General features: G+C 41.4%; 3 protein-coding genes across 4 annotated transcripts in view; 2 read left to right on the top strand and 1 right to left on the bottom strand.

The window, feature by feature from the left end:
- LOC135946578 (uncharacterized) overlaps positions 1 to 11,992 on the top strand; it is a 70,076-nt gene extending 58,084 nt beyond the window's left edge. For both annotated transcript variants that reach the window (XM_065494861.1, XM_065494860.1), the window contains 5 exons: positions 754 to 1,058; positions 5,658 to 5,874; positions 6,938 to 7,115; positions 10,706 to 10,842; positions 11,517 to 11,992. In XM_065494861.1, coding sequence (XP_065350933.1) covers positions 754 to 1,058; positions 5,658 to 5,874; positions 6,938 to 7,115; positions 10,706 to 10,842; positions 11,517 to 11,623 — 944 coding nt within the window. In that variant the 3' untranslated portion in view covers positions 11,624 to 11,992. The remainder of the gene's footprint in view (positions 1 to 753; positions 1,059 to 5,657; positions 5,875 to 6,937; positions 7,116 to 10,705; positions 10,843 to 11,516) is intronic.
- Positions 11,993 to 13,834: 1,842 nt separating this feature from the next.
- Positions 13,835 to 16,725, bottom strand: LOC135946635 (cytochrome P450 9e2-like). Its single transcript, XM_065494937.1, has 9 exons — positions 16,584 to 16,725; positions 16,423 to 16,527; positions 15,719 to 15,917; positions 15,491 to 15,648; positions 15,019 to 15,381; positions 14,799 to 14,959; positions 14,464 to 14,685; positions 14,154 to 14,405; positions 13,835 to 14,092 (listed from the first exon to the last, which is right to left on the bottom strand). Exons 3-9 carry the CDS (start codon positions 15,914 to 15,916, stop codon positions 13,914 to 13,916), a joined length of 1,533 nt encoding a protein of 510 aa, XP_065351009.1. The 5' UTR covers position 15,917; positions 16,423 to 16,527; positions 16,584 to 16,725; the 3' UTR covers positions 13,835 to 13,913.
- Positions 16,726 to 20,409: 3,684 nt separating this feature from the next.
- Positions 20,410 to 23,307, top strand: LOC135946448 (aminomethyltransferase, mitochondrial). Its single transcript, XM_065494662.1, has 6 exons — positions 20,410 to 20,623; positions 21,097 to 21,502; positions 21,684 to 21,930; positions 22,025 to 22,096; positions 22,164 to 22,389; positions 22,905 to 23,307. Exons 2-6 carry the CDS (start codon positions 21,097 to 21,099, stop codon positions 23,184 to 23,186), a joined length of 1,233 nt encoding a protein of 410 aa, XP_065350734.1. The 5' UTR covers positions 20,410 to 20,623; the 3' UTR covers positions 23,187 to 23,307.

The raw sequence follows: 23,307 nt of genomic DNA, 5'->3' as shown, positions 1-23,307 counted from the left end.
CGCACATAGCAGATTAATTAATTGCTTCCATTTCCAGAAAGCTGATTTAAGTGAGTCCCAAAGTTACGCGATGCCATCTTCATCGTTTTTAGCTCAATTTTCGTCGCTTTTTAGAGCTGAATTTATCCTAAGGAGAAATGAGAATTTTATGCCCTCAGGATTGTGCGCAGACTTTCTTTGTATTCCAATATTAAACTAATCAAGTCTTTTATTCCAATAATCTTTTTTGGCTTTGCGGAAAATTCAACGAAATCACTTGTTTAATTTAATGTTATTAACGACAAAGTCCGGAAAAGTTTGCTTAAACAAAACCAATTCTTTGGGTAATTAAGTTAAAACAAACTTTGGTGGGCAAATGAGCTTAATTTAACCGGTAGAGACGCTCCTCTAACGTAACTAAACGAGTGCCTGGCTTTAAGTGAGTACGCGTAAAGAGAGAGGAGGTGAAAGCGGACAAAATCTAAAGATGCTTTGTTCTCTCGCAAACTTTTAAAAGCAATTACCCAGCATGAGCCGACTCAGACCCAGCGAATTCATCAATATTTCCGCATTCACGTGGACGGAGAGGATTGAGGGAAAGTTTGCAGACTAGCAATCTGTGCAAAGGTGAACGTTTGTCAAACTAGGGAAGTCTTTCAATGCAAAAAGAGACTGCTTGCACATTTTCAAGAACGAAAAATAGCGCCATAGCGTAGTTTTCGACTTTAGAGGTTTCTATCAAAGCATTGTTAAATATGGATTAATTTGTTTCAGACGCGAGCACAGAGCAGCCGGCATCGGAGGTGACGTACGCGGTGTCGGGCGTGCCGCCGCCGCTACTGTCCATCGAGACGCTGCCGACGGTGAGGACAACCGCGCCGGCGGTGGAGGCGCGCACCGAGCAGCCCAAGAAGCTGCTCGGCTACATCTTCGACACGCACATGAACATAAAACACCACCATCATGACCATAGGTGGGGGCCGCACTTTGAGGAGGTCTCCAACAGCACTAACATGACCCTTAAGATCGGCAGCACCGCCACTATGAACTGCCGCATCAGCTTACTCCAGGATAAGACTGTGAGTATTAATTTAAATTCAGTTTGAAAGAAAAATAAATTCTCAAAAACTGCCTCTCTATGTAAATTCATAAAAAAAATTTAATTTATTTTTTATGAACTAATTAATTATTTCAATTCAGTTGACATCCTTTTAATTTCTATTTACCGCATGTCAGGGCGTCCAAAGAGGAGCTAGACAGAACAACCATTATATCCGCACCCACACTGATACTTAGGATGGCAGAAACCAGATACGACAGGGGGACTTATGGATTTAAATATATGTATTCATTCGTATACAAACAAAAATCAAACATTTTTTTCTGTAAGGCTTTTTTATTTCAATGCAAAAGCAGTCATGTTGATTTTGCTCAGGAAATTAGCAAAACCACATACAACGTTTTTTCATCCCCCAGAGTAAAGGTTAAAAAATGTTACACACATGAATTTCCGTCTTGTTCCCTGCTGGGAAATGTATCCTAACCAAATACTCGAGGACGTTTTGCCTCTTATTTATTCTTGGGTTCACTTCCGTAAACAGGAAGGCGATTATTGAATTGAGCGTATGCAAACGACAGGGCAGCTTGCTCCGAAATTATCAACCGAGAGGACGCTGCCACTAAAAGAGAAAACACGAAATTCGCGTGCGTTTTGCGGCGCAGGTAATTAAGTTGTTTCGCTACCGCGCGAGCAGCAGCCCAGAAAATGCAAATTGAATGCAAATACAAGTGTAACGCAGCCTCCCGAGGCTCGTTTGCTTTTAACGACCCGATATTATGTTCCGCACCTTTCCACGTGGAAAACACGCAATACAACTCAAGTAAGCCGGTTTCAAATTTGAAATGGTATGTCTAGACCATGCTTATTAGCTGCGCCAGAAAAAGTCATTCTTCCTTAAACATGTCTTATAGGGAAGATAATGGAGATTGTGGGGGAATTTAATCGTTTAACTAAAGAAGTCAGTAAAAAATATCGACAGGATTTTTGCTAGCGAGGCAATTTTTTCGTCAAATGCATATTTATCCGTAGCGATATCCATTTTTTGCTGCAGAATGTCCGAGTATAATCCTTTTTTCGATATTCACGGCATCAAGAGGTGCATATTTCACTGGAGAAAGGCGCGTGCTATCGAAAGCCCATCAAACTTGTCGCTTCGTTTTCGTATTGCAGGCTGCGGAAGAAATCGATTTGCCATCACGTCGGCGGGGCGTCTCTCTCGATTTTGCGTTATTGTATTTATTGAAAATGCATTAGACTGCATGGAGCCGGTGACACACGCTCCCCATTTTCATATTTTCCAATATATGTCACAAAATCGGGGAAACGCGTAATCACAACACGCGCGCGGGGGTGTCGAATCACGTTATCTCCGAGAACACATCAAGCCGACACGACGAACGAGACACGCAGACATGTGTATATCGCGCGGCGAGCTGCGCTCGTTTATTGGCTTTTTACGGTGACGCTCTTTTGCGCTTCTCTACATTTTATGATTTTGCTCGTGATTCGCGCTGACCGGGCAAAAGTCGATTTCGCCGGACGACCAAATCGCTGGTGCACTCGTGATGGTCAAACATTTTTTAACTTTAGCAAAGACGTCCAACATACATGGTAATAAATTTCATTTCATCGCTTTCTGTTTTAGACATGGTATAGTGTTTGAACTTCATTGCTTCATTGCCGTTTAGAACAAAAGCAGTCTTTAAGTGAGTTACGCAAGCAGCAACATTGACTCTCAATCTTTAAACTCGGGTTTATACTATCACAAAGTCAGTGGAGAGCAAAATTTACAGTCTCCTTTGTCTCGAGAACCGACGAGCTGCTTTTAAGCAAAAACGCATTATACCTGCCGGCACAACGAATTTAATTGTGACTAAGCGCGTGCGTCTACCCTTTGCCGGCTGAAATTTAAGAGGCAGCATTGCAGCAGACACAAGAAACTGCTCTTTGCACGCGCCGACATTTGTGCTGCGCGTATTAAGCGAGTGCCTAAGTGAATGTCTCCCGTTGCCATGCGTCTGCTGACTTGAATAATTTATCTCTGCCACGCTCAGCTCACAGCTAAAAAGAGAGTAAAAAATTCTCCGCAGCTCTAATTACTCAGAGCAAAAACTGGCGTTCCAAGTAAACAGGTCTCGGAGCTCAGTAAATAATTCGGCAGTCAATCCAGTAAATCTCGCAACCAGTAAGCGTCGATGAGAAAATTGCGTGTTTGGTTACTTTGTGGTTCTAATTAAATAGGGTGACGAAAGCGACGAAATTTAATTAAAGTGACGAGACCTTATTCCATGCGGGCGTTCTGCCGCAACTCACCCGGATGCGTGGGTGACCACAGGGACAGCAGCTTTCCCAAACACCAAGAAATCCAAGCAACCCTCTCCAAATAGACGAGTTTAGCTTCAAAACAATTTGTCCCTAAAAATTCTCGGTCGGGCAGAGCTTGATATTTTTGCTCAGCACAATGAGAATTTTCTTCTCCAAAACTAAATATTCCTCTGCGGCACTACTCCGATTTGATTTTCAGGAGTGTGGGAATTGCGAGAGAGTGCGGCCGCTCGGCGGAAAGGTCTGCTGTTTGTGCGCTTTTGCCGGCTAATTAGTTTTACCTGGGCCGGCGTAATTACACCCGCGCCGCTGCTGTTATTACTCTCGGCAAGAGACATGGCTTTATCAAATACTAGTGCGAGCACCAGCCGCAGCCAGAGTGAGCTGGTGAGTGACGAGGGAAGTGTCGCAACGCCAAACTTTCAGGCAATCAACTTTTTGCTCCATTGAATAATATTTATTCAAAACATTAAATGACAGGCAATTCGGTGCCTTTTGAGCAAACCGTTGATAAAAGATGCTGCACTTTAGCACTCTCAAACTCGGCACGAATTGTCATCAGTTAAATTAGGAAAGACCACATTGAGGCTAAAAGTTTGAGCAACAGATTTGTGTCTTACGCGTCTCCCAGGGATGACAAAAAGCGCGAGTTGCGACACTTCCCGGGCATAATTAGCGTGCTCGCCCGCCCGGCCGGCGCTTTATCTCTCTGCTCTATCTGCGTCTGACAAAGTGTAATAAAAGTGCAAAAGTGGAATTGCAAATTGGCCTAATTACCCTTTCACTACGGCGGCTGTGGCGTTGGCGGCGGCGGGTGCGATTGACAGCGCCAAAAGAGAATTATTATTATTTTTGTCAATCACTTTTCCAGCCTGCATTGTGTGCGCCGCGCCAATATGGCCGCCTTTCTGCTCTCTCGTGTGTGTTTATCGGCGACGATTTCCTGCTTTGAATTGCTTTGAATAGCTGAATAAACATGACAGAAAAAGGCATTGTTTGCGCAATCACTTGGCAGCCACGCGTGAGACAGACAATTCCACTCCGAGCAAATTCGTTTCAGGCCGCAGACTGATGTGAGATATTATGGCAACCATCATCGCCATAACAACTTACTCTTGAAAACAAAAATGTTTTGATTTAGACCATGTTAATTTTTCATAATGCTGAGGCAAAAATGCCTTTTTAAATTAAACTGGGACTGCTAAATATATTTAAATTCATATTTTTTTTCCTTATGGATATTCAACTTGGCAAAACTACTCCATTTGCGATGTATGGGAATGAGGCAGTTTGACCATATCGAACGTAAAGCTTTTTCTGCAAAGTCAAACAAAGTAAAAACTAAGTTTTTATTAGATTATTGCCCGTAAAATATAATGAAGTCCAGATTGACGCACAATTTCGTCATATCAGTGATTTGAGTTAAGAGTTGATTTAAATATTATGTTTCTGGAGACTGACGTGTAAAAAAATATGAATGACCAGCTCTATTTGGATTTCTAGAATCGTTCAAAATTATTTCTGCCTTCCTGCTATGGTTAATCTTAAGTGAAAGAACCCTTCTTTATAACTGACACATGTTCACGTGGCACTCCTCTCCCCATTTTTAAACTTTATTTGCAAAAAAGTTGGCGATGTGGGTTTGCAAGTACTTGTGATTATCTTGCCATTTCCTCAGCCATGAACAGAACAATCAAACTTTGTCCAAAGCTTTGAAAGTGTATGTGAAGTGAACGTAGTTCTCTATAAATTATCTCGACTGTTTGTGTTTAGAAAATTATTCATGCTTTTTCTATTATTTGTCGTTCGTGAATTTTAATGCTGCCCAATGCCCAATGGAACAATTCTACGCTCAAGTGAGCAATATAAACTATTTATTTAGCTGTTAACATCTGTGGAAACATAACGATGGCTATTTGCGCGCACAAATAATATGAATATATCAGCAGGGACTTTAGAGCTTCAAATAATTTACAATATTTTCAGATGCCGAAACCTGGAAAGTTTTTTATTTGCTCTATACTTGAGAGATGTTTTTGGCTTGGATTAATATATTTTCTCTAGGATAATATATACAAAAATTAGTAACATTTTTCCTCAAAAATATATTATCCCTCCACACTCTCTATTGTACGGCAAAGCACCAAATAATTCGTTGACCCCGCGACTCGACCTGCGGACGAGAATAAAAGCGTGCGTACACAGTCAATTAGAGGTGGCAGTTTTGGAGCACGTCGGCAAACAAAGCGTTTGTTGTTTTTGACGTTTGTTTTGTATTTGTGTGTGTCGGCAGGTTTCGTGGGTGCGGCGCAAGGACGGGCGGGAGCTGGAGCTGCTGACGGTCGGCCTGCACACGTACACGGGCGACTCGAGGTACACGGTGGAATTCCAATATCCCAACAACTGGCGCCTGCAGATCAAGTACGCAAACAAGAGGGACGAGGGTACCTACGAGTGCCAAATTTCCACGCACCCGCCCCGGGTCATCAGAGTCCAGTTGCACATCAAAGGTACGCGTCTCATGCCACCGATCATACTCGAGTCTCGAGAGCGATTTTCATTCAGCGTCCGACCGCAATTTCCCCTTTCACGGCTGCCTGACCTCTATGTCGAGTGCCAATCGTTGACGAGTTCTCTGAACAGAATTTTTTATTAGCTGCAAGTTTTAACTTTACTTCCCCCGTTTTTAACTTGAGTGGAGAGAGGAATTTTTGAATTAAATTCTTCAAAGGTTTGAAAGTTCAGGAAAAAAGTTCAATTTTTTGTCGCTCAATGTTGCCATATTTCATTTCAGGGCAGTTTGTTTGTCGACTTTGCAAAAAGCTAACATTTCTGCTTTGTTCCGCGCGCGTGCTCCGATTTCGGTGTTTATGCAACCGGCGGCACACGAGTGACAAGCCGGTTGACCAGTTTTGCCGCGCGCCGCACGCAATGCCGGCCAACCTGCACTTTTCGAGCATGAATTTTAATATCAGCTGTAAAAGGATGGCGAATCGTTAAAAACTAGTGCTTGTTTGTCGCCGGCATGCTGGCAGAGACTTTGCCGACTTTCCCATTAAAATGCAAATGAATCGGTCTCGCAATTAGCAGTGCGTTGCCGCTTCATTTCTCCGGCGTAAGCAGCAACATTATACCAACAACTAAATTCTAGAGTAATACTCGTTGTTCTCTGCTGCTCTTAAATTAGCTCCTTGTTTTCTGCTAAATATATTTGTGGAAACAACTATGGCAGTAATATTTAATATAAAAATGTAGGAAAACAATTTAGACTTTTAGAATTAACAACAGCTATCCTGATCTTTTAAGTTGTGGATAGTTAAATTTTACATTTAATATGCTTGTTTACAATCATTATTCCTCAATAACATGAGATGACCAACTTTCATTTGCTCTACATAAATTAAAAAGAAACCCTGTCACCAGCGTCACCCTTCCTTGTCATTGTCCCCTGTTGGATGAAAATAGCATTAATGCTTTTCTCATTTCAACAAATAATGTCCCTGAGCAGCTTTGTGTTGGTGCCGGGGGAGGTTGAGTGAATGAAAACTAACTGTTGTCGTTGGTGATTTTCAGCGCCGCAGGTGCAAATCGTGGACGAGCACGGTCGGCCGATTTTCGAGAAGTACTACAAAGCGGACAGCACGATTCAGCTGGCGTGCTTTGTGCGCCACGTCAGCATGGTCTCGTCCGTCGTGCTGTGGAGCCACGGAAACAATACGCTCAATTACGACGTCAGCAGGGGCGGAATCAGGTGAGTTTCCATTTCATCAAAATGCTATGGGTGGAGAGGGAAAAAATAAACACACACACGCACACGTGTGCACAATTGGGCGGCCTTTGAAAAAGGAACCTTTGTCACGGGATCCGTCTTAATTACGCGGCACGCGAGTGCACCACGCTGAATGGCAGCGTCCATAAATCATGCACAAACACATACTGCGGCTAATGAAACGCCCACCGCCACTGAAAAAATCATTTGTTTCGCAACTGGATTGCGAATTTGAAAATTGCGGCTCTCGCGGAAAGAAATGCCAAGAGCTGTGCTCTAAGAGAATCATTTTGACTTATTTTCTCATTTACCTTTATATTATTCTTGTTTATCTTCAGAGAAATGGTTCATCTTTGTGTAATTTGCTCACAATAAATATAGAAGTTATTTTTTTATTCGCTTTCATCGGCTATCATATTCTTCGATTTTTTACCTCACACATTATTGCAATGGAGTACGAGAAAAATATGTTTAGCGTGTTAGGTATTGAATTAAAACAATTTTTAGGTTATATAGGATCGTGGTTGAAACGTCAAAATGTTCTACAAGCGAAACAACATTCGCAAAAATCCTATTTTCTAGGTTGGTGAAGCAAGTAGCGCTGAAATCCGATGCAGCAATGAAATATCAAGTACAAAACCATGTGACATTATATCCTTTACAGTATTTTAACTTTTAGCCACAAATTCCATTCCCAGCATTATGCAAGTATATAACTATAGCAAAATCTATTTTTAAAATAAACCAAAAGAAATATTATATCCTTGTACATATTATATCAGATTTCATTCAAATTAAGTCCAAATTGGTCGATTATTGGCTTAATAAATGCCTCGAATTCCCCTTTTGTTTAATTAACAACCGAATGAACTTCCCAACATTTTTAATTCTTAACTTTAGCGTTTCTCGTGACTTGTTTGAACGTGATCTAATGTAAATACATTTGAGCAATCCATTTATCAGGAAGGTTTTCCGTATTGCAACTTAAGTGATGATGCGAAGAATATTTGTATTCACTTCCTCTCTCAATACATATATTTGATCAAGATTGTGCGCAAACTAGAAATCGTGCATACTTTTTAAAATCATTTTCGCACTTCTGCTGAGTGCTGCGCGCAGTCAGACGAGGTTTAGGCCAGCTTGAACTTGTATTGAGAAAAGCTTATCGACATCTTGGAGTAATATGTGATTGAAGAAATGCGAAGAATCAAATTGTAATTGATTGGAGTGAGCTGAAAGGACGTGCGTGGAAGAAATACGAGTATATCCTCCTTTCCCTCTCACTGCAAAATGTATTTTCACGTCGGTAGCAAATCCAACATATTTCCTCATTTCCATCAACAAAAGGAATATGACAAGTGCATTACGGTAAATCCGGTCTGGGATGCGTCCGAATGGGAAAATAAACTCGGCGCGGCTCGGGGTCGCAGTCATCCGTCTTGTGTGCGCGTTTGTGTGTATTGGCCGGCATTAAAGCGTGAAGCGAGGATTATCCACATTTCGCAGCCGCGCCGTTGCGCTTGCCAGATAAAAAGAGTCCGTGGCCGGCATGGCAATGGCCGCAGGCACAACCCCAAAGTGCTCCTTCTGCCTCGTGCGGAAAGCAATTTTTTCGCATTTCCTCTGAAGCCGCTTTGCAAAACTTTCTGGCAATAAAATTACTTACTTTTAAAGAAGGCAAGAATAAATCTTTTGCTGCTTTTGATCAACAATTGTGACGTTTGCAGCTTCAAGAAGAGCAATTTAAAAAATGAAGAGTTGTTTTAGTACACTTTTGATGATACAATCATCTTGGCAGGCAGTTAAAAAGGCTTTCATTGTCTATTTGATCACGTCATAGCTTTTTAATTCATCTCCCACTTTTGGAGATTTTTCTATCAGTTTTATTGCGCTTTCGAAAAACTTTCCTGTCGGCTACTTAAATATACATTTTTCTTCTATCGCTTAAAGAGCGAGTATATTGTGAAGTTAAAAAATGTCAACTGCAACTTTAAAAATGCGCTGTTTGTTTTAACTGCTGGCATAAAAAGTTACAAAGTATTTCTGTTGTTGATCGCCTCGCTTGTTTCTTTATTGCACTCGCCATCTGATTGATTTGCATTTTATTCCACGGCGCGCAGAACAAATAGCGCCGAACGTTGTTCGATTTTCATTGCAGTGAAAAGACGCTTTTCTTGGCACTGTCAGAGCGAGCGAGATACGAACCTCTTTAGCAAATCGAGAGACGAGCCTCAACTGGCTATTCAATCATATTCTGCCAACTATTTTCGCAAGAAGCAGCAGCTATGAAAAACTTCTCCCATCTCAACAAGCTGAATATTTCATACTCACAAATTCTGCGCGTTTGTTTCTCCGAAACAAATTTGTTCTCTTTTTCGTCAGAAAAGCTTCATTTTTCACGGAAACGATTATTGAAATTTTTCTAGCAGACCTGCAAAAAAACCAACATCCGTATCTGGTCAACTTTTGAAGTCATGGAAACTTTGCAAGTAGATGATTTCGAAGTTGTGTCGCGGCTAAATAAACGTAGATTGGAGGCTAAAAGTTATTCGCCGCATACGTGCGGGCGGAGAGCGATAAATTTGCATGCGCGCCGACCAAGTGGAATAAGTCTCAAGACTATACTTACCGCAACACACTTGATTACGACCGCGAGCTCGTTTGTTTAGCAAAAAGCCTCGTGTGGCTCAACTTGCTCAGCGAGAGAGTGATGAAAAAATAAAATGAGCCAGCTCCTGTCTCTCTACTAGAGTAGAATAATCTCGAAAGTAAGTTTCCGCGAGAAAGAAAGGAAGAAACAGCGCTGGGAAAATTCTGATTACATTTGCAATTTGCCGGCGCGCGCGAAATAATTGCGATCTTCGTGTTGAATAATTCAGAAATCTGTTCGGTCGAAATCGTCGTGACATTTGTTGCTTCTCTCATTAAAAGTTGACTAATTAACCTTTGGAAAAGGACACGAAACCGTAGCAGAAAGTTGGAGAACAAAGTAAACGTTCCCCTGGGTGGCTCATTGAAAATGCACCGCGCTTTTTATTTGGGCGCCGACAAGTTTTCTGTACACAACCCGGTGAAATAACATTTTTCACCGAGCAAATACACAAAAGTTTCTCGTTTGCACGGAGGCTGTGAAACCCGAGAGCGCTCGAATTTGTTTCGAATTTGTGTTGAATTGGAACCTACCGAGTGGAGACAAAATTAATACTGAAATATCTGTTTGCGCAAAATCAGTATCTGCATTGTTTCAGCCAAACAAGAGGCTCTGTGGAAATGCCACTCGATTTATTTAGGATTTTTTTTCATTTGAACAAAAATTGCAAACTTTTCACCTTTTAGCACAGAAAAATTCGCGTGATTAATAAAGGGAAAAATTAAATATGGAATCGGTAAAATCGTGTAAATATAATAAATTGGTTTGGGATAATGCACACATGTTAAAATTTTTAATTAATTGATGTATGGCCCCATTAGGGGCATCAAAATCACGACTTCAAAGGCTGAAGGTTGGGAGTGTGTAATTAAAACGATTTGCACTGATTGTGAGATCTGATAACAAGATGGAATAATTTCAGCGTGAAGACGGAGCTGATGGACGAAGGGGCGAACAGCTCGTTGGCGGTGGCGCGCGCCGAGAAGGGAGATAGCGGCAACTACACATGCTCCATATCTGCGACTGAGGCGGCCACCGTCGCGGTTCACGTGCTCAATGGTAAGGAAAACTGCACGCCCTTTTGTTTTCACCTGCCTGGCAAATTCAATTTTCCCAATCGCGAGACGCGTCAGAAGAAAAGACGCTTTCCCGATCAATTTTCACGTTTTGTTATTCCTTCAGCGCTATACGCAAAAACAAACGGTTGATTCGATTTGGCAGACGCTCTTCCCTTTCTGGCCTCGCTTTTCAATTGAAAAATATAGGCATAAAATTGTCGAAACTTTCATGGGATGTATCCAAACTGAACAAACTGAGAAAATGTGAGAATTTGGGGTTCAACTTTATTGCGTCTCTTATTGTATTTTTAAACAAAAGAGTTTTATATGTGTGTAACAGTTAACCTCATTATTTTCTCCAAATTTGCATCGTCAGTTGATGCAGGAAAAACGTGAAAAGGCTTTGTGCGAGTTTTCCTTGTAATGCAGTGTTTACCGCTGCCAATTTGCGTTCCAGCCGCGAGTTCGCTCGCCAACGGCAAACAAATTCCAACTCTCGAATGGAACGGAAACAAAAGGTACCGATTCCCGGCGGCGAATATAAATTAGTAATGCTTTTAAAACCCGCCCATCGCCCAACAATTAAGCCAACGAATCCCGATGAAAACTAGCCCCTTTTATTAATAATGGCGCTACTGCCTTAATAATTATGAAGCCTTTCTTCTGTAATTTCAGGCGAGAATCCGGCGGAGTTGCACCACGGCAGCGGAGGCATACGCGGCCACCACAAGCCAATGGCGCTTGTTTTGTTGGTAGCCCTCAATTTGCGAGGACTCAGATGAGGAATGTGGTAAAAAAATGTGGACTGCGACGACTCGAGAAAGTTTTTATTTTCCATTTCAGTTCGAATAAATCTGTTAAGCCCGAAAAAGTGTTTGTCGTTTTGTGTGGCGAGAGGAACAAAAACAATTTTGCTGATGTTGAGGTATTAAAAGAATGTTTTAAAAACTGCTGTGCGAACGCGTTAATTGCATTAACGAAAGGAAAGATGCATAAAAAGCTGAATAAATTTTGTACAAATAGCAATTGATGCGTGTGTGTTTGAAATTTGCGAGACGCTTTGTGAGCAAGTTTTTGAATGAATATCTGCGTGCGTGGCATTCAACTTGTGTATCACATGTGATATAAAAATAAAAATTTGTGAATGTGCAAATATGAATTCGCTGAGTTTTCTTATCCAAAAAAGGTTAGTGTCATTTGTTAATCTTTATTGACATTGTTTTTGAAGATTTTTGCTGATAAAATTTAAAAATTAAATTGTTTTAGTGCATGATTGAAATTCTTCTGACTCTTCCGTGGCCTTACTGCAGATCAGAAAAAAGCTATTATGCAGTAGTTTTTATTTGCCTGATATTTTTGTGACTCTCCTACGTGCGGTCGGAGCGAATTCGAAAAGAAGTAGCTTTTCCAGGAGGTGTGTCGACGGATTTCGCGTATCTTCCGGGATTCCAGCGCATCTGCAGAGAAAATCCGACACTTTTCGAGGCGCAGGAATGAAAGGAGCATTTGCGAAAAGTTTTGGTGCTAACGCGTGGAAATTGACGTGCCTGCGGAGATAACGCCGCTGATGGCCGCCGACACTGCACACACCCACGGACCTGTGCCCCCGTGACGACCCATGAATAAGTCATGAGCCGGGTGCAGCTCTGCACAGCCGAGCCCGCAAAGCTGCACCTCAACCTTTCGCCCGCCGCCACCTATTCAATTCTGTGGCACACGAAATAATGATCAAGGAGAAGCGAGAGGTGGAAAGTCTATTTAGCTTTGAGAGCAAATTAAAAAACTAAAAAGCAGAGGATTTTCAGTAGCACAAATGATAATATTCTTAATTTATTTGGTCTGTTGTTAGTTGTTAGCCATTTTTGTTGAATATTAATGAAGTTTTTATTTATTCAACCATGACAAAAAAATGCTTTAAATCTAGAGGTCTCAGCCAGCCGCGCCAGCCGGAAAATTTTAGGGCACGTGGGCAGCGACCAGCCACCGTGAATCTAGCTAAGCTGCGCCAGCCACCGGTGAAAAAATATTTCTCCACTTTTATATCCACTGCAGTTAATTCTTTTCACCTGGTGATTTTGCAAATTTAATAACCTTACTCATTTCCGAAAATTTCTCTTTTGTTCACCTTTTATACAACTTTTTTATTATTTCTGGAGAGGGCAGAGGTGCGGTTCGCCGAAATTCCAGCTTGCTGTTGGTGAGGAAACAATTTTTCGTCCCACCGAACTGAGAGCGAGCGTGGCATTATTATTTTTATTCCGCTCGTCGTCTGTCGCGCATAGTTTTCCCCAGCACTTTTATCCCCCGGAGTGCCGCTCTCCCAGAGCCGGCGTAAAACACCGTGTTTTACACGCGCTCATGTTGGGCCAGCGGGGCAAAAATTATCCAAGATTCACGCGCGTACGATTTTTCTCTACGGAGAACAGCAAGTTTTGCAGCAAGCCGCAGATATAGCACGCAAAGTTTTTCCCCAAAGGACTAGCAGGCAAATCTCTGCGATTTTCCAGCCGAACTAGACCGATGCCTTCCGCGACCCACTTTCTCTATTCAAAGCTAGACAGGTATGCGGCGGTAATCGTAATCGTTTCTTTTCATGTGCTGACAAGAGGCACGTCATGTTCCCCAGCCACTGGAGCCGTTGACTTCTGTCTTCTGCTTGTTTTCCTCCTGACAAAAATTCATCCTACCGTTGACAGGCTTATCAAATATGCAAGAGGGATTCTGTGATATTTATTTTCTTTCTTGAAGAGAATTAGTAAGAATTGGATCGAATTCGTGCTTTAAAAAGTGTTCTATAAAAGAAGTTATATATGCCCCAAAGAAACAGACTAGGCATAAGATGCAAATTTTATAAAGATTAATCACTTGCTAGTAAATTTATCACGAGAAAAGAAAACGTGATCGAGAGGAAACTAATAAACTACTTGTTATGTGCAAGTTGAGGAAGTATAGCTTTAAAATTTGAAATGTAGTTGAATATACAAACTCTGTCGTCAGTAATTATTGATCGCTCTTTGCAGCGTTATTTATTACTTTTGGAAAGTTAAAGGTGATTGCGTATTCTACAAGTTGTTATTGTTTATTCAATGGCTTGACGTTAAGCCAAAAGCCTCCTTCTGGTTGAACGAGGGATGATGATGTAGTGTATACCATTGGGTTTGTAACATTCGTTTTCTCACACACCTCCAGTTGATACTCATTCAGAATTTTTGACAGTCCAATTTTAAGCTCCAATAGAGCAAACCTTTTGCCTGAAAATTATTTCATAATTTAGCTAAATGTTCATATGTATTAAGCTTGAAACATTAATACCAATGCAGTTCCTGGGTCCTTCGCCAAAGGGAAGGTAAGTAAATGACTTAATGTTTTTCTTATTTTCTTCTGTGAAGCGCTCAGGATCAAATTTGAAGGGATCCGGGAAGTAATCAGGGTCGGTGTGTAGACCATAGACCGGGATAGTGACTGATGTGCCCTTCTCGATAGTTAAGTCAAACTCGGGGAAACTGACAGTGGAGCCGCAAAGTCGATCTGTCATTGGCGCCACAGGGTACAGCCGGAGTACCTCTGTTTTCATTTGACTGTTTCATCAGTTCGAAAGAAGTATTATAAAGGAAACACATGCCTGAGATAACCATATCCATGTACAGCAGTTCCTTGGTGGCTTCGTAGTCCATTTTGTTGTTATGTTTGGACAGCACTTCTTTGACTTCTTCTCTCACCTTTTCTTGCACTTCAGGGTGCAAAGCCAGGCTGTGGCTGACGAAGGAAAAGGCGGTAGCCATTGTGTCAAATCCTCCAAGGAAGAAGCTGAATGCTTGAGAGGTTATGTCCATGTTTGAGATGTCTGAAAGCGATTAAAACCTTAACACTTCCAAATAGTACAAAACCTACTTGTTGAAGTATTTTAAAAATTAATTTTGTGAAGAATAAATATTTTTAAGCTTTTGTTTTTATTACCCTTTTTCTGATCTCCCGATCTGACATCAAGCAACAGTTGAATCATATCAGCCCTCGTCTTGTTGTTTTCTTCTCTGTACTTGATCACGCCGAAGATTTTACTAGTGAAAAAGTCTGTCAAGCGTTGTTGGATGAACGGAATTCCAAGCCATTTCATTAATCTGAAAAAAATAAAGCAAATTGCTACTATTGATATCTACTCAAATTATAGGATACGCACGAGGGTACAAGCAGGAATCCCATCATAACAGGTGCTCTTTTTCCACTGAAGTCCGTGATTGTCAGGCCATTTTTGTAAAATTCCGACTCTGGGTCTGAAATCGAATCTGATGGCGCACCAAATGCAATGGTTGCTATTAAGTCTGCGGCCAGGCGACGGAAAGAGTTGTAAATGTCCAAGGGCTCGTCAGCCTGGTCCGCACGCTTGGCCAAGAATTCATTGAACTTGTCGCAGGTTGACTCAATTAAGCCCGACATCCCGCGTAGTTTAGAGCCGGTGAATGCAGGGCTCAGGTGGTGGCGCATTTCACGCCACTCCTCGTCCTGCAGGCCAAGCAAAGAACGGCCCAGCATTCGGTCTACCCTAAAAAGCGATAATTTTTTTAACTGTAAACATGTACACCCAATAGAAATTCGCCAAAAATATATTTTAAAGCCTCAGGATAAAATATTTCGGTACAGAATGATCTCACTTTTGATCTACGAAAGGCCTTCTATTCATGAAGTTCTCAAACTGTTTGATGGTAATTTCGCTGATCAACTTTGGGCTGCTGACAACCAGTCCGGGTCTTTGAAATTGATAAGTGCCACCAAAAGCGACATCCTCTTGCTTCACGTCTTGGTAAAAATCCTGTTGTAAAGAAAATGTCAGTTTTTCGTCTTTTGTGGCTTGTATATTCTATTTAAAAAATGATATATACATATATCAGCTGGCAGAATGATTTCTTCTTGAGCATAAGAGGGCCAAAGTGTCCCAAAATCGGTGTATTGTTTTTCAGGGTGTAAACCTTCTTCCTCTGCCAGTATTTGTGGCTTCCATTGATTTTCAGCACAATGTAGAGCAGCGAGAGAACGATTGCTACAACTGCAGCTCCTAACATTGTTAAAATCCAACCCATCCTGAAAAGCAGGTAAATGTAAAAAAAATTCGAACATGTGTGATATTCATATTTTAAATAGCTTTCCAAAAATGAAAATTATCCAAAATCAGTAATCTATTGTTCTAGCAATTCAAATGCCAGTTTTAACTTATCTCAGTTTGCAAAGTAACCATTTCAGAGTTAAACTTGGTCATGGATGTATTAATACAGAAGCTGTAAATCAACCGTGATCATTATTCTATTTTTAACAATATCAAGCAACAGCGGCCTTTGTATATTTTCCCTATTTTTCCTGTCGTTCGTCTCCATTAAACTCCCATCCCGCTCGAGAGCTAGCAGTTGTCAGTGAGCCAGCGATAATCATACAGCACACTCTCATTCTTTTTTAAACTCTTTCAAAAATGTTGCAAGCGGTTCTTTCGCCGGAACATTGACTACTACTCGCTCCCAATAATTACGTGCGTGCTCAGGCAGCACACTGACACACCAAGCACACCAAATTTTTTGAAATAGTTGCATCTTACTTTGGAAAACTGCGGTGCGTTTCACAAGCTGAATATTTGACAATGCAAAGCACTCTCCTTACGCTTCAACGCCTTATATGTGCTTCTCACCAGTTTGAAAGAGTTCTGGAGCCAGAAATAAAATAAGAAATGATTAAACAACATTTACACCCACAACCTACCAGCTTTCGAGCATTCGCGAACTGAAGTGCAGCTGTTATTTATAAGCGCAACTGACAATGAGATCCCCTTCCAGTAATACCATATATGGCCTTGAATGGTTTGATAGGAGCCAACAGTGTTTATTTTTTTCGCTGATGTCACCGCAAATTTTGGAGAGGGAAGGAGGAAAAAATGTCTGTCTGCGATTGTTTATTGATTTCATCTCCGGCAAACTAAATTAATATAACGGCGAAAGATGCAGCTGTGAATGCGAGGGAAAAATCTTCATTGGTTAAAAAGGTTTTACAGCATACAAGAAAAAATAATTAATTTAATTAATAAGTGGGTCAGAACCAAACTCAGTCTGTATCCTTTTTGGCATCACAGCAGATGACTCAACCAACAAAATATTATTTATTATGTTATTGTGTAGCCTTTGTTAAGAGCTAGTAATTTTATGACCAAATTCACAGCTTGTACACTGCGCCATGTGATTTATGTGCCCTTTTGAGCATTGAGAATAATATTCATATAGGGAAAGAAAACCGAGGAAAAATAAGTAAGAAATTAATAAATACTCCATATTTTAACACTTTTGTCTTTATCGGATTTGATTGCGATACAGGTGTAGCTTTATTACGCATTTTCGGTTGCGCAACTTTATAAGTGTCTTACAATTTGATCAATTAGATAGTGACGAATATTGATAAGAACTCATTTAAGTTGATTATTGTGTTGCGAAGCGAGATATTTTATCTTCAGGTTACTTGCCCCAAAATTTAATTTTTTTTGCTCTTTTTATCCCTGTCCTCTCGGACCGGGAAGGGCGCGCACTGCACTAACACGGAATGCTGAAACCCAGGTCCCAATAACACCGCGAACGGATAACATGGGCGCATCAGGCCGCACAGGGACCCAGCCCACTGAAGGGCCACTACTTGCCTCCACACCAAGGACTGCATTGAAACGCTAGACATTTGTCCCGTGAAGCCAAATCACGCATGCTGGAAAGGTGCAAACCAGCAAGTAGCGAGTCGGCGCCGGTGCGCCTCCCAGCCCGTTGAGCAATTTGAGCATTTCGAGTCATTAAACTAACCACTTTTTGCCATCTCTGACATTGGGTAGTCAGTATTAGATCTCCGAACTGCTCAAATACCTCCCATTGCTTTGACACTCCTGAGAATGCCTAAACAATGCGAGCCAACGGGCTGGTATATGCGAGCCAACGATTTAATTTTAACTCGTTTTTTAATTTTTATTATTATTTGGGGCAAAAAATCAGTTTCAGGCTTCTTATTTGGATGGATGATATACATAATATATGCATGCTAGTTTAATAAACTTAAGAACATTTTCATACCAAGATACAATGTATATATGTAGTTTAAAAATACTATTATTTCAATTTCTCCTCAAAATCACGATAACACGCTTATGCAAAACGTTCAACGAGAGAAATAAATAAATATATATATATAGAAATTATAAAATGCAAGAGTAAAATAGCTTTGTTTTGGAATTTTGGACATTTCACCCAAAGAAATAAAAGTGTTCGAATAAAAATGCTGATATGATATTAATTTTTCCAGTATAAATGGTCCTGGAATCCAATCAAACGGATGTCAAAGTCCAACATAAAAGGAAACCTTTTTATAAAGTCTCGAAAAAACGAAGCATAAAAATCATCATTTCACCACTAGTTTTCAGCATAGTTAATATAGCAGAATAACGTTCATGGCAATCGATGGCAATAAAGAATGAACCAATCGATCGTTTCAATCTCTCCACTATGCTCAAAATGCAACGCTTTACTATTAACGACAATTCAAAATTTTCTTAGAGGGGATAATGACGCCACTCGAGCAGAAACGCAGAATAAAAGCTTTTTGACAGCCAAACACAGCTAGTTTCAAAGTCTCTTTCCGAAATATGTGATTTATTTGTTTATTTATGCTGCAGTCTATCTGCTTTCGTCTCACGCCAAGAAAGTTTTTGATGCAGCTTTCACCAATGTCTTCACAGGGGACAATGGCCCAAAGAGAAGCGGTGGCACACTCGCTGCATCAATCCACCGGCAATTCATTTCGAGAGAAAAGTTTGTTAACTGATTCAATCTCGGCGTCTCTTTTATCTCGCCGCCTTCAAAGTCTTCAAACGTCCCCGACGCGAAATTGACACAGTCTGTTAATCCTGTGCAGACGGATTTTCTGCTGGATTTTTTTCTTGTCGCAGACGCGGAATTCTTTTCCACTCTATCGGCGCTAGAGATTGAACTTGAGAAATAAATTTAATTAAATACGATAAATTTCAGTCACCTAAATTATCTAGCAGCGTGCTTATTTTTCAAGACTTCTCGATTTCAGTTTATAATTTTGCATTGATATCACATTCTTTTTGTGGCGAAAGATAATGTGGAAAACGCAATATTTTAATTTGACGAGTAATGCTATAAAAATCATGTTAGAGCTTTCCTGTAGTTTTGTTCAATCGCGCCAGACTTTTGTATTTTTTTTTCAATTTCCTCGGTGCCACGACTCGTTTCCTATGCCCTCGTAAATTCTCGTTTGCCGCTCCGGCGCGCATATTCTCGCATTTCCCGCGCGTCACACTCGCCGACAGAGCGTATTATGTAACCGCGGAAAGGCTTAATTGAAACGACGACGAGACACCGTGCGAGATAATAATTTAATCCTCGGGCCGTCGCCACCGTTTTCCGAACGCGCGCAAAACAGAGAAAACCGCGCGTTTGGTGCAGGTCGCCGTCGGTAGAAGCGTGAATATTTCATATCTGCACGGCCGCGCACACTCTACTCGTCTCTCAACAAGTAGTGCTGAAAATTTATTTATTTACATTATCTGCTTTCGCCAGGCGTTTTGCACGATTATACTAAATTGCCTACAATTGCCTTCCAAAGGTCACGTGAGTAGCCCCAATTATATTGTACTGTTCCATCGTTCGTTTTGCTTCCTCGGATGTGGTTAAATAGAAACTCTAGTCGGTGAAATTTAATGGTCACCACTCTATTTTCCTCGGCTTTGTAGGCAAAATGTTTTGTGTACCCTTGATTTTAACAGCTTCAACAGATTCTAGGAAACTGTTTCAAAATAAGCTATTTACTCTCGTTTTTTGCTCGTTTATTTGTGTGCATACTTTTAGCCACGCACCGACTAATTCTATTATTTTTATTCTGCGCATGGCCTCAGCAAATTTAAAAATTGAAATTTCGGAAATTTCAAAGAATAACGTTTTGATAAAATAAATATATACCAAAGCGGAAAAAGTTTTTTGTTAATTATGTGTACTCACTTTGTTTTTACAACATATTAAGTTAACAACATGCAGATCTATTTTGTATTGTGATGATCCATTTAGAGTGTAATGAACTAATTAAAAACATTTCAATATTTCAATTAAAAAACTTGATATCTATACGATGATGTGAAAATGATTTCTCTAATACCATTGGATGGTATAGAAAATAATTTTGAATTAATCGCGTCAACAGAAGTCAATTAATAAAATAAATAATTTAAAAATAAAAACCACTTAATTTCCCAGTGAGTGCAAGTTAAACATGATTTGTTACAAGACTTCATCGTGCAAGCGCATTTTTATTATAGAAATGAAACCAATCCTATCCAAATAGAACCGCGTAAAGACTAATGAGACTAATTATTCGAGCAGAAATCCCAGAGCTAGCTCCTTTCCAGGTATGCAACCCGGTGGTTGGTGCCGCGTTACCGGTTGCATAAGCAGCGACTTTGCATGGGACCAGACGAGACAGGACGGTGCTGCCTCGAGGTCGGAACGGCGGATCCGATCGGCGGTTGGTGACCAGTGGCTGTCCTTCGTGTGGCGCAGATAAACAAGCTGCATAAAAGTGCGACTTATCAAGCGTCGAGCGGCAGGGCAGACTCACTTGTCGAGCAGATGATTGCCGAGCGACCTTTGGCCTAATATGGGCCAGTGTCGTCAGCTGTGCTCGCCGCCAACCAGCCAGCACTCGATCCGCCAGTCGCTGCTGCCCAGCATCACATCACAAAACAATCTGACCCGACAGTGAGTATGAAATTGTTACAGAAATTCTTGTTTTTATGGCTTTCTTTGATGTCCACTTGCTAGAGAAGCAAATGTTTATTCAGAAAAGTTATATATTTTTCTTAATTTATAATTATATTTAATTACAACTAGAAGAAAATAGTTTGATAAGACAATTTTTAATATTATCAGGTACATCATTCTGCAAATAAAATTATCGATCAGAAATTAACCTTTTGTAATTATTAAATATTATTTTAAACTTTGTTGAAGAAATTAATTATTTGCACGTCCAAAGAAATACAAAAATTTGTATCAGTAACTAAATACTAAGATTCTGATCGAGTTGAAATTTACCAGATTAACAAGATTTTGTTGCGCGGGAAAAAAATATTTTTAATAATAATAAAAGTCTGCAGTCGCCCTGCCCTGTCTTCTCCCCAATAAAATCATTTCAAAATCTCATAGCAATAAAAACAAAATTGTAACCACAGATGCTGAGTAGCGTGTGCCGAGCGGCGGCAGGTCTGCGGGGGCCAATGGTGGTGTTGGCTCGTTCGGCGGCGACAGACGCGGGCGAGGGGCCGCGACGGACGTGTCTGCACGACTTCCACGTGCGGCGGGGCGGCCGAATGGTGGACTTCGCGGGCTTCCTGCTGCCGGTGCAGTACAGCGAGGGCATGTCGGCGTCGCACCGTCACGTGCGTCAACACAGCGGTCTCTTCGACGTCAGCCACATGCTGCAGACCGAGGTCAGGGGCCGCGACCGGCTGTCATTCCTCGAAAGCCTTTGCGTTGCTGACCTGCAGGCGCTGCCTGACAACGGCGCCGCCCTCTCTGTCCTCACCACGCACAGCGGCGGTGTCGTTGACGATCTTGTCATCACCAAGACGCCGCTGGGTTAGTAAATTAGATTTATGAAAATTTTTAGAAACGTGAATTTTTCAAGACGTTACAAGTCCAGCCAATTCAGAAGATAATTAACGGCTTGGTACAATGTTATAACATGTTGATAGTTAAATTTAAGGATACTACATATTCCGTAACAATACATATTAAACATAATATGGATTATTTTCAGGATATGTGCACCTGGTGTCCAACGCGGCGAGGAGGAACGAGGTTTGCAAGTTGCTGGCCGAGGCCAGAGAAAAGTGGGTGGCCAAAGGCAAGGACGTGGTCGTCAGACACTACACACCCGAGGACTGGGCCCTGCTGGCCCTGCAGGGGCCCACAGCGGCCACCGCCCTGCAGCCGCTCGTCGACATCGACTTGACGCAACTCAGGTTCATGACCTCCTCCCTCGCGGCCGTCGACGGAACTGAGAGGTTTGAATTTACTTTCCATTTGCACTTCATTATTAATTTATGTCCGCGTGGAAAAAAAACTCGATTCATTACTTTGATTGATTTGCGATTTCAGGTGCCGGATAACTCGCTGCGGCTACACGGGCGAGGACGGCTTCGAAATCTGCGTGCCGGCCGGAATTGCAGAGTAAGGGCAAAAAATTAGGCGATCAATTAGCCGGACTGTAATGAATGTTCGTTTGTTTGTTTGGCAGGTCCGTCTCAGAGCAGCTGCTGGCGTGCAAAAACGGCAGTGTGCAGCTGGCTGGGCTCGGCGTGAGGGATTCACTCCGCATTGAGGCCGGCCTCTGCCTCTATGGCGCCGAACTCAGCGAGGAAATCTCACCTATTGAGGCTGGACTCACGTGGCTCGTTGCCAAACGACGCCGTGAGGCTGCCGACTTCCCAGGTGCCAGCTCCATCCTCCAGCAGATTCGACAGGTTTGTCCAAAAGATGCGAAATACAAAAAATTTAATAATTTGAAACATCTCCTGAAAATGTTGAGTGTGAAATATTAAATTTTATTTTCACCTGCATCTGGAGTTTAAACGTTTAGGACTGGTTAAAGCTATTTTTTGTATTTTTAAAATTACTTTTAAAATTCTCATTTAAAAATGGCTATAAAATTGATTCTCATTGCATTTTATTCATTATGAGGTCTGCACTTTTGCAAAAAAATTTGCCAATTTAGGCTGTTTTTTTAGACGATTTTAAGTATGGAACAGAAAGCTTGAAATCATACGATGGTTCCATGATTATTGGTAGTCCAGAAAATGGAATCGATCCGTCTAAATATCAAAATAAATATTTTTTATTGTTGTTTATTCTTGCCAAAGTCATACAATTAAGAACAAAATATAAAAATTACAGCAAGAAATTTAGTTTAATTTAAGAATTTTAGTTACATGTTATCCTTAGTTATGTGCTTTAGCATTAAAAAATATCACTATTTCAGGGCCCAGCTCGGCGCAGGGTGGGTCTGCGTTCTCAGGGCGCGCCTGCGAGAGCGGGAGCGCATATTGTGGACCTGAAAGGCGTACCGCTGGGCCACGTAACGAGCGGCTGCCCGTCGCCGAGCCTCGGGGGCAACGTGGCCATGGGCTTCGTGCAGGCGCAGGCGGCTAAGGCGGGCACGCGGCTGCACTTGATGGTTCGCAACAAGCCAGTCGACGCTGAGGTGGCCAAGATGCCGTTCGTCACCACTAACTACTACACGCCAGACAAGAAAAATAAGTAGACTCTCCGCTGTATGACCAAATAGGTTTAGTGTGCCAAAGAGCTCCCAAAGATTTATTTTTTCATCGATCAGAATTGATTTGAAAGAATGTGATCAATAAAAATGATTTATCTATGATATA

Source organism: Cloeon dipterum, chromosome X (assembly GCF_949628265.1).
Source record: "Cloeon dipterum chromosome X, ieCloDipt1.1, whole genome shotgun sequence".
NCBI lineage: Eukaryota > Metazoa > Arthropoda > Insecta > Ephemeroptera > Baetidae > Cloeon > Cloeon dipterum.
Note: the sequence above shows the minus strand (reverse complement) of the source record. Positions and strands in the feature narration are given on the sequence as shown.

Coding starts and splice junctions, on each gene's coding strand:
- LOC135946635 (XM_065494937.1), bottom strand. CDS start 15,916: ATGGGTTGGATTTTAACAATGTTAGGAGCTGCAGTTGTAGCAATCGTT. Junction 15,382..15,490: donor AGGCCTTTCGTAGATCAAAA/GTGAGATCATTC, acceptor ATCGCTTTTTAG/GGTAGACCGAATGCTGGGCC. Junction 14,960..15,018: donor GGATTCCTGCTTGTACCCTC/GTGCGTATCCTA, acceptor TATTTTTTTCAG/ATTAATGAAATGGCTTGGAA.
- LOC135946448 (XM_065494662.1), top strand. CDS start 21,097: ATGCTGAGTAGCGTGTGCCGAGCGGCGGCAGGTCTGCGGGGGCCAATG. Junction 21,503..21,683: donor CATCACCAAGACGCCGCTGG/GTTAGTAAATTA, acceptor GATTATTTTCAG/GATATGTGCACCTGGTGTCC. Junction 22,390..22,904: donor TCCTCCAGCAGATTCGACAG/GTTTGTCCAAAA, acceptor TCACTATTTCAG/GGCCCAGCTCGGCGCAGGGT.